Source organism: Bombina bombina, chromosome 1, assembly GCF_027579735.1.
Source record: "Bombina bombina isolate aBomBom1 chromosome 1, aBomBom1.pri, whole genome shotgun sequence".
Classification (NCBI taxonomy): domain Eukaryota; kingdom Metazoa; phylum Chordata; class Amphibia; order Anura; family Bombinatoridae; genus Bombina; species Bombina bombina.
Genome location: NC_069499.1, coordinates 1,129,850,724 through 1,129,861,694, shown reverse-complemented (window position 1 = coordinate 1,129,861,694; position 10,971 = coordinate 1,129,850,724). Strand labels below are relative to the sequence as shown.

At 35.3% G+C, this 10,971-nt stretch overlaps 1 protein-coding gene across 1 annotated transcript; it reads left to right on the top strand.

Moving 5' to 3' along the window:
• Nucleotides 1-675: 675 nt before the first annotated feature.
• LOC128645504 (keratin-3, type I cytoskeletal 51 kDa-like) lies at nt 676-8,371 on the top strand. Its single transcript, XM_053698538.1, has 8 exons — nt 676-1,261; nt 3,312-3,394; nt 3,574-3,730; nt 3,850-4,011; nt 4,105-4,230; nt 5,785-5,999; nt 6,271-6,359; nt 8,007-8,371. Exons 1-8 carry the CDS (start codon nt 716-718, stop codon nt 8,096-8,098), a joined length of 1,470 nt encoding a protein of 489 aa, XP_053554513.1. The 5' UTR covers nt 676-715; the 3' UTR covers nt 8,099-8,371.
• Nucleotides 8,372-10,971: the final 2,600 nt, after the last annotated feature.

Genomic DNA, 10,971 nt, shown 5'->3' with positions numbered 1-10,971 from the left:
AAAATTACAGCTAAACACAAACACTGCAGAAATTTAAAAACAGTCCTGGTCCTTTACGGTAAGAAAATTGAAAACTATCCAGTCACTAAGGGGTTAATTTGGTGTACACATCTCTACATTTACTTTTGTAAGTTTCTCAAGGGAATTAAACTCCTCTTTTTACATTTTCAGGAAATATAGAAACACAGATTTTGAAACAGTCAGTGTATTAACCACCCTGTTTATTTAATAAAACATATGTTGATTATTTCATTTTCAGGAAAGCATTATATTCCATACAGTCTCTTAAATTCTCAATTAGGAATTATGCTTCAGTATTCAGCTTTCTAATTTCATAATATACAGAGTTTTTATTCTCAAAAAACATTACATTTTAATATTTCTAAACAAAAGAATTTAAATCTGAAGTGTGAGAATTCTATACACAGAAAAGTTGGAACAGGAACATTTTTGGTACCCCACCCACTAACAAAATTAGCATAAATAACCCTGGGGGTGAAAAGACCGGAGGGTAAGGTGATTCATTTGTAATAATAATTGATAATTAAAGTATAGGAATTAAAAACTATCGGGCAAGCAAACTTGTAGTAGAAAAAAATTAGAGTTGACGCCCTTGATATAGTATATATAAACGGAATAAAGGTTATTGACTTGCAGCACTTTCCTCCACGGCAGCCTTTTATTCTCCTGGAAAGGGTGCCTTTTTTGCTTCATTATGTCTTACAGCTTTAGGCAGTCATCTCAGAAAGTTAGCTCAGCCTCTTATGGTGGTGGGGGTAACTTTGGAGAGTGTAATGTAGGAGGAGGCCACAGCTTTGGAGGTGGTGGATTTGGTGGTAGTGGAGGTGGTTATGGAGGTGGTGGAGCTGGATTTGATTTTGGAGGTGGAGCTGGTGGCGGTGGTGGCTATGGGGGTCACTTTGGTGGTGGATCCTATGGTGGTGGCGGCGGAGCTGGTTTTGGTGGTGGTGCTAGCTTTGGTGGTGGTGGTGGCTTTGGCGGTGGTGGTGGCTTTGGCGGCGGTGCTGGCTTTGGAGGTGGTGACAGCCTCTTATCTGGCAATGAAAAACAAACAATGCAAAATCTCAATGACCGCTTGGCCAGCTACCTGGACAAAGTACGTGCATTAGAGGAGGCAAATGCTGAACTTGAGCGCAAGATTAAGGAATGGTATGACAAGCAGCGTCCTGGTGGTTCCACAGGGGAAGGAGCAAAGGACTACAGCACATATTATAAAACAATTGAAGATCTACAAGCTCAGGTAAGACTACACAGGTTGTCACAAATATAGCTTGTTTAGATATATTGAAATAAGAAGTCATTTTTTTATGTTGACTTAAGAAAAAACTTCTTTTTTTTTTTTTACTTAAGTTGTGTCTGTAGATAATAACAAATAATTCCCTATCTAAAATGTAGTCTTAAATCTCAGAAATACATTTACTTTATATTTTGCATCTATTTCTGGCTTGCGATGCTATGGCCAATTAGAGGAAAACATAAATGAGCACCTGTCCTATTAAGCTATAACTGTAGCATGCAGCTTGGTCAGGTTTATGTATTTTGCAGAATACACTTTAGCCTTTCAGGAAAAAAATACAATTTATTAAAGGCAAATTATGTGAAAAGCAGGTAAAACAAATAACAAAAGCACAGTCTATGTTATCATATTGAAACCAGTTACAAGGGGTATTGAATTCTTATTTGAATTCATAATATATGTGTAATGAAGCATTACTTGTGATACATTTTATAGCAAACTGTTTTAAACAGATATATAATCACCACATTTTCAAGTAATTGTTAAAACAACATCCCTTAAACTTTTTTGCTTGAAATACTAAAATTGTTTTATTTATTTTTTCTTAACAAAAAATTTAACCATTCCCCAGTTTTGCATGACCAACAAGGTTAAATAAATATACTTGTTACCTCCTTGATTACCTTGTATCTAAGTCTCTGCAGACTGCCCCCTTATTTCAGTTCTTTTGACAGACTTGCATTTTAGCCAATCAGTGCTGACTCAAAAATAACTCCATGGGAGTGAGCACAATTTTATCTATATGATACACATGAACTAGCGCTGTTTAGCTGTGAAAAACAGTCAAAATACCCTGAGATAAGAGGCGGCCTTTAAGGGCTTAGAAATTAGCATATCAGCCTACCTAGGTTTAGCTTTCAGCAAAGAATACCAAGAGAACAAAGCAAATTTAATGATAAAAGTAAATTGGAAAGTTGTTTAACCCCTTAATGACCACGACTTAACAACTTAGACTACGTTAATTATTGCCATTTAAAATGGAGTGTTAAAAAGAAGCACCTAAAAATTTTTTACATGCCTTTTAAAAGATTCTATTTAAACTTTTCATAATTGTTTATTTACATATAAAAATAATGTAGTAATCTGAAGTCTAGAAAATCTTTTTTTTTTTTAATAGTGCAGTACAAACTCCCTCCGTAGGGTGCATTATATATCGCAATGTTAGTATAACAAACTCAATCCAAACTAATTGTTAAAGGGACAGTCTAGTCAAAATTAAACTTTCATGATTCAGATAGGGCATGTAATTTTAACCCCTTAATTACCAGCAACATACCCTGTATGTTGCTGGTCTTTGAATGGGGATTGTTTTTTATATAGCACAGCCTCACAGGAAGTCTGCAGCTAGAAGGGAAGTCATAAAAGCATGGTCCTGCCTCTCGCGGCAAGACCCACACTACTATGATCTGAAAAACCCTTAACGACCAGCGACGCACAGGGTACATTGTAGTAGTTAAGGGGTTTGAAATTGTATCCTAGGCTAATTTTGTGCTTCCATATTGTACCATTCAGCATCTATACCCAGCACAACTGCATACAAGTCATCAAGTAACAAGAGAAACCGCAATTTCCTTCTATTAACTTGCTTCATTCTCTTGTATCTGTTGTTGAAGAATCAACAAAGCATTCCTGGGAGTTAGTTAACACATTGGGAGAGCCAATAAGCTGAGGCATATATATGCAGCCACCAATTAGCAGTTCCTGCCCCTACCTATGTGTCATATTCAACAAATCATATCAAGAGAACAAAGCAAATTAGATTATAGAAGTTGCTTAAAATGTTATTCTTTGTTTGAATTATGAAATCATTTTGTGGGGTTTCATGTCCCTTTAAGCTGTTGAAGACAATTATTATTTTCTTATTCTTTTCTCTGTAGCTAAAGTTCCAAAATTGTAATATAGTTAAATACATGCTGTACCATGCTTAACCTATCATTAAAAATATGCAACCATCAAAACAATATAATTGTGTTTCTTTATGTATTTCCAACAGATCCTTAAAGCTACCATTGACAATGCAGCTATAGTTCTGCAGATTGATAATGCCCGTCTGGCTGCTGATGACTTCAAACTGAAGTGAGTTTAATATATTTTGCCCAATATATAAGTAATTTGCTCAAGACAACTATGTTACGAGCCACTGAGAGAAAACTTAGAAGTATAGATTCATATTTCCAATGTAGCATTATGTATAAACTATTTTTTTATTCCAAAGCAAAATATATTTAACTGTGTATATATATTTTTTTAATCAGGTATGAGAATGAGTTGGCTCTTCGGCAGAGTGTGGAGGCTGATATTAATGGTTTGCGCAGAGTCCTGGATGAGCTAACACTGTCTAGGTCTGACCTGGAATCTCAGCTTGAGAGTCTGAAAGAGGAGCTAGCTTATCTCAAGAAGAACCATGAGGAGGTAGAGATTTTTTTTGAGAAACCACAATTATATTTAGTGGGATTACCTAACTAGTTAATTACTTAATGCATTCATATCAGATCCAAGCATATATCTTAAAAATATTTGTAATCATTTAGGAGCTTAAGGGTTCCCAAGGAATTGCTGTGGGAGAAGTCAATGTGGAATTAAATGCAGCTCCAGGTATCGATCTGTCCAAACTTCTGAATGACATGAGACAGCAATATGAAGCCATGGCTGAGAAGAACAGAAAGGAGGCTGAAGAACAGTTCAATAAGATGGTAAGGAGACCAAAAACATTGCAATTAATTAAGGCCCTTAGATTGAGATTTCAGTGTTCAATCAAAATCTGTTTGTTTTTTTGTTGTTATCAGAGCGAAGGTTTGAAAAAAGAAATATCCACAGGAGTGGAACAAGTACAATCAAGCAAGTCAGAGATCTCTGAGCTCCGAAAATCACTTCAAGCATTGGAGATTGAACTTCAGTCACAACTTGCTATGGTACAATTCAAATATAAATAATTTGAGGTATATGTTGTCTAACAAAAGGGCACTCTAATTGGTTTCATAGCAACCTCAATTCTCAAACGATATCATCAAGTTACAAGGCAAGGTCTTTTTTACAGGAGTGAAGAAATGTATGCAAAATGAAGGATTTAAATTAAAAAAGCAGGGAGAATACTAGAAAATGACCCCTCCCCAAAACCTACCATGATGTGTATTTTTTTGTTCCAGTTTTTGTTAATGTCAATACACATTGAGTATTCAAGGTAAAGGAAAGTAAAAAAAAAAAAAAGTCCTCTCCCTCCCCCAGTGAATACATAGGGGCCGAATTATCAAGCTCCGAGTGGAGCTTGATGCCCCTGTTTACGTGCCAGACCACTGCTCCATAACTTGTCTGCTGCCTCTGAGGCTGTGGTCTGCAATCTGCCGGATCTTATACGATCGGCCTGATTGACACCCCCTGCTAGCGGCTGATTGGCCGCGAATCTGCAGGGGGGAGCATTGCACAAGCAGTTCTAATGAACTGCTTGTGCAATGTTAAATGCCGACAGCATTCAGCGATGTCTGTCGGACATGATACGCTACAGCAAATCATGTCGGACAGACATTGATAAATCGGCCCCATAGAGTAAAGGAAAGTGTTAGAAAGAATAGATGTGATGAGTAAGGGCCATTGTTTATTAGCAGAACCTTTATAATTACACACCCGTAGCTCAGAACATTAATTTATGGAAAGTGTGTTATATACAGTATACTATGGTCTAGATCACAAGTGAATAGCACAAATATTACAGTTACTGTACATTAGCTTTACTTGTGCAATATCCATACCACTTTCAATTATGTACTTATATTACCTGACCAGAGTTATTTTTGTATCACTGGAATGATAGTCTATTGCGTGTTAGGATATGTTTAATATTGTGGGTGTTTTAACTCCCTTACAGAATTCTAAAGGGGAGAGCATTAAAATGTATGTCAGATAATGCACGAGAGCTAAGCAAGCAGATCACAAAAACGTTGCAGAGTTCTTCATTTAGGTCTTATAGTTATACTATTTAAAAAATGTAAGCATAAATACTTTACACATAATAAATACACACATACACCTTTCACCTCTTCCCAGTCCCGCTCATTGCCATAAACCTTTAATTCTGCCACTAAACTTTCTTTTCGTTACCAGTATTAAGTTTAAATATATAAAATCCTTTATTTACATAGAATTTTCATATGTGATGCAAACAAGCAAGCGATAATTGTTAACTTCGGGTCTTCAAAAGAGCTAAATTTGAATGCAGTATTTTTTATTGTGATTAACACAAGTCACCGCTGTCCATTAAAAGTATCTGACGCGCGTTTCAGCAACATTAAGATCCTCTCAATAACATTTTTAACCATCCACTCACAATACTACAATATATTTCATTCCTTGTGCAAGGCAGGACCCAAGATAATGCACCCTGAACTATTGATTGTGCTTTAGTTGGAATATCGTCTTATATGTGCATTATTGTGTTAATATAAGTGATGGAACTTTGTCTTAATTTCCAGAAAAACTCCCTGGAACAAACCTTAGCAGAGACAGAAGGTCGTTACTGTCAGCAAATCTCACAGCTGCAGGCTCAGATCTCTGCCATAGAAGAGCAGTTGGAGCAGATCAGAGGTGACATAGAGTGTCAGACATCAGAGTATGAATCACTTCTAGACATCAAAACTAGGCTGGAGCAGGAGATAGAGAAATACCGACAACTGCTTGAGGCACTTGGGTGAGGATAGATAATTTATTTGCATTATAAGGTACCAATCATTTATTGTGATGGCAAATGATGGACTATTTGATATATACTACAACACCTGTTTGCACAAGGGATTAATAATATGTACTTAAAAAAGGATATTTGTTTTCTATATTAGTGATATCTAGCACATTTAAAGGTGTATACATAATGTTATGACAATTGAGATTACATAATGCACTAGGTAGTAGCACAGTATTATCATTGCATTGTGTTGCTCATTATCGTTTCTTACCTACAGAAATACAGGACAAGGTAGAGGAACAGGACAAGGCAGAGGTTCTGGACAAGCTACAAAAGAATCAACAACTAGTTCACAAACCAGCACTGGTAATGACCTTTCTTTTTATCAACCTTCAGTTGTAATCTATGTATTTCATTACTGTTGAACAAAAGGACTTAAAGGGATATGAAACCTGTTACCTAACATTTTTCTTTCATGATTCAGATAGAACCTGCAATTTTAAGCAACTTTCTAATTTACTCCTATAATCAAATTTTCTTTGTTCTTTTGTTATCTTTATTTGAAAAGGAGGTCTGTACGTTTAGGAGCCGACCCATTTAAAATGTAGCCACCAATCAGCAAGCACTACCCAGGGTGCTGAACCAAAATGGACCGGCTCCTAATCTAACATTCCTGCTTTTCAAATAAAGATACAAAGAAAACAAAGGATGATTGATAATAGGAGTAAATTAGAAAGTTGCTTAAAATTGCTGCTCTAACTGTATCATGAAAGAAAAAAGTTGTGTTTCATATCCCTTTAAAGGGGTAATTGTAACCATATAAAACACATGCTATTATGTAAGACAGATCTGATAAACTGTATGACTAATGGCCTTTTTTTATTTGTTAGATAACAATATGCTTTAGAACTAGAATGTGCTTCACTTTACAAAGAAAGTGGAAAACAGTTTTTTGTTTAAGTGTCTAGTTACTACTTATGCAAAAGAAACATAGAATCTGCTTCTTATTAGTTGGTACCTTTTTAAATATGTTCTTAAAAATGAATGGGTGTTGGGACATAAATACAAGTTAGCACTAATGTATAACGTTTTTCATCTATGATGAACCAAACCAGTTATAAAACCTCTGTGCATTCATTGCAACACCATAAAACATCTTAAGACTCCTTACATGTCTTAATAGTTTGCCTCTAAGCACTTAATTGCTATTGAGTTGAGCTACAAATATATACTAAAACGGAAATCACGTCTTATTAACATCATTATTTTTTTAAAATAAATTCTATATTATAAAAACTGGCATTAATAGATCTGTTCTTCGAAAGTTGAGATTGACATTTAGGCCAAAATTCCATTTCTTGTCAGCCATTAAACGTTTGGTAGCCCAGGATTTATTAACATTTCCCTCTTCGTCTCCTCTAATTACCCACACTCCTGCATCTTATCTTTCTCAGTAATTGGTTGGATGAGTTTCAGGAAGACACTAGCAAAAGAAGTAGAGACAAAGGGATATATTTATTAATGTGTGAGCGGACATGATACGAAGTAGCGTATCATATCTGCTGCACATCAGTAAATGCCGACAACATACGCTGTTGGTATTTATCATTGCACCAGTAGTTCTTGTGAACTGCTGGTGCAATGCCGACCCTGCAGATTGACTGCCAATCGGCGCTAGCAGGGGGTATCAATCAACCCGAATCGTATTCAATCGGGTTGATATCTGTCCGCCGCCTCAGAGCAGGCAGACAAGTTATGGAGCAGCGGTCTTTAGATCGCTCACCGGAAACAAGGGGCCTCTAGATGATTTTTAGATTTTTCCTACTTATGAATAAATTTACCTCTAGTACTGCAACATGTCTGATGACGACAGCTCCTTATTTGTCTGTTCTTCTCCAAATAGAGAACATCATTGGCGTAAAGTATGATGATTATTTACACGCATATAACTGTGCATTAAGTTTTTTTATTTTCATTTTAACTGACATTATTTTGTAATTTTATTAATTGCAGGGTCGCGTTCTACTACGCAGTATAAAACAATTGTTGAAGAAGTGGTTGATGGAAAGGTCGTGTCCACCAAAACAGTGTATAAAAATGCTTAATCATTCTGCTGAAGCAAAGTGGAAAATTAGGGTGTTGTCAAATCTACTTTTTTCTTCTTTTGTGCATTTTTTTCTAAACTGACTACATATTGCAAAAATGTGATTACTTATATACATTTTCTTTACAAAAAAGTAACAGACCACAATAGTCAGCTATCTGAGTATATATTTTAAATGGGAGACATACAGCCTTATGTGGTCATTTTATTCTGTAATCTCAGCTGATTACTTTGTTTTACTTGGCTTACTTAATAAACTTTTTCTCTGAAGCAACGTATACTGTAGTCCTGGTTTATTTGCTTGTACTTGTGCAAAGCTCTTTCCTTGCCAGCACAATGAATTTAACAATAGAAAATAATCACTTACTTAAACTCAACTAACATGTTATGGCTTCTGTACAAATGTCATTCCAATATATTTCAAGTATTTCTGTTTTCATTTTATTATGAAAGTAGAAACTGATATTTGATAGATCTTTCTTAACAGCAACAAACAAATATGATAACATAATATAACATAACTGACCAGGTGAAAGTGAACAACCAATAACAGAACAAGAAATATGTATAAAATAAATGACCAAAGAGGATTAAAGGGACATTATTATTATTTTATTATTATACTTTATTTATGAAGTGCCAACATTTTCTGCAGTAGTGTCCATGGGTACAATTAATTGAAACACAATTTTTTATTTCATGATTCCAATATAGCATGTCATTTTAGACAATTTTCTGTTATCTATTTTTTTGTTTACTTGATATATTTGTTGGAAAGGATACCTAGGTAGACTCAGTAGCTGCTGATTGTTGGCTGCACATATTTGCCTTATGTTATTGGCTCACCCAATGCAATCAGCTAGTTCCCAGTAGTGCATTGTTGTTTCTTCAACAAAGGATATCGAGAATGAAGCAAATTAGATAATAGAGGTAAATTGGAAAGCTGTTTAAAACTACATTTTCTATCTGAATCATGAAAGAAAATGTATGAATTTGATGTTCCTTTAAGTGGCCAACGTTAGGAGGCTAACACATCCAGTATTCTCCTCTTTCTTTTTGCTGTTTATCTATATTACAGGCATCTACAAATTATAACTCTCTCATATATATATATATATATATATATATATATATATATATATATATATATATATATATACACATATATATATATACACATATATATATATATATATATATATATATATATATATATATATATATATATACAAAACACGGAAGGGGACTGCACTCTCATACCGGACCGGTTACACATCAATGACCCTGCAACATGCTCAGCCCTGGTTGCTCACCGGCACTCACAGGAAGATGTGCTGTCCCTAGAGTCACAGGCAGTTAACCCCAGACAGGTCTGGGTGCAAGAACCATAGGAAAATTAAAAAAACAATTAATACAACACACAGAGAAAGTCCAGCACTCACTTACAAGCTCTCAGCTATGATTTAAAAGCAAAAGTGGAAGGGTTAGTTACCGCATTTGACCCAATGGGACAAGCCCAGGTACCACATCAAGGTCCTTTCCAATACCTTGGACCCTAAAACAGCCACACAATGCTAGCTCTCAAATCCAAACAAACTGGGAACAAGGGAAGGGTGCACAGGCTTATGTAATCACCCTAGACATATACAAAACACGGAAGGGGACTGCACTCTCATACCGAACATGCTCAGCCCTTGGTGCTCACCGGCACTCACAGGAAGCTGGGCTGTTCCTAGACTCACAGGCAGTTAACCCCAGACAGGTCTGGGTGCAAGAACCATAGGGAAAAAAATTACAAATTAATACAACACACAGAGAAAGTCCAGCACTCAGCTGAGAGCTTGTAAGTAAGTGCTGGACTTTTTCTGTGTTTATATATATATATATATATACTATATATATATATATATATATATATATATATATATATATATATATATATATATATATATATATATATATATATATATATATAATTCCAATATAAATAACAGCACTCTCAGGTCTTTCTTTCAAGTGAGAACAGCAAAAGTCTCTTTTTTATTGTAACGTTTTCGAGGAGCTTGTCCCCGTCATCAGCATAACACACTAGTGAAACACAACATATATTTATATTAACAAACCAATATTTTTAATGCCAACAACCTGTGTACCTCTTGGTGTCCCAGAAAACCCGCCAAACACTCGTGTTTGGAACGCACTGTGCGTTCCAGTGATTTGCAGCCGGAAGTACCTAATGTCACATGACTTCCGGTCTCAGTTATTATTGTGTATACCTTCTCCGTGTAAGTTATAATTAATATCAGATCGTGATCCAATTTGTATCTTATGTGTAATATATTACTTTTATCTATAATCAACATTTCCCTGTGTCCTTCTTGGGGTGTTGTGATAAGCCGCTTCATTTGTATGTGTCATACCTTACATTTTTACTATAAACTTATTTACAAACATGTGAAGGCTTTATCTCTATACTAGCCACTCTTTTTGTGTTTTATATAGTATGTTTGTGTCAGTGTATGGGTATTGATATTTATGTACATACTTATAGTTTTCTTATGTAAGCACTATTTCTTGCCGTTTTTTCTTTACAGCTTTTGTTTATCTGGGTTGCCTTGGTTACCCAATAGCGCTAGCTGTGTACATTCTATATGTCTTACACTATTTGATTGCCATTGTTTTTAAGGCATACTGTGTACTTTTTAATTGTGTTTATTATCTGTTAAGAACTTCTTACCCCACTATATATTATTTACATTGTCATACTTTCCACAATTTGCATATTTGTCTGTTTCTCCCAATAGTGTGAGTGTCTAGTTACTCGTGATTGGCCTATTCTAATCTTTGATCATGTCTGCCCAAAGATAAACAGCC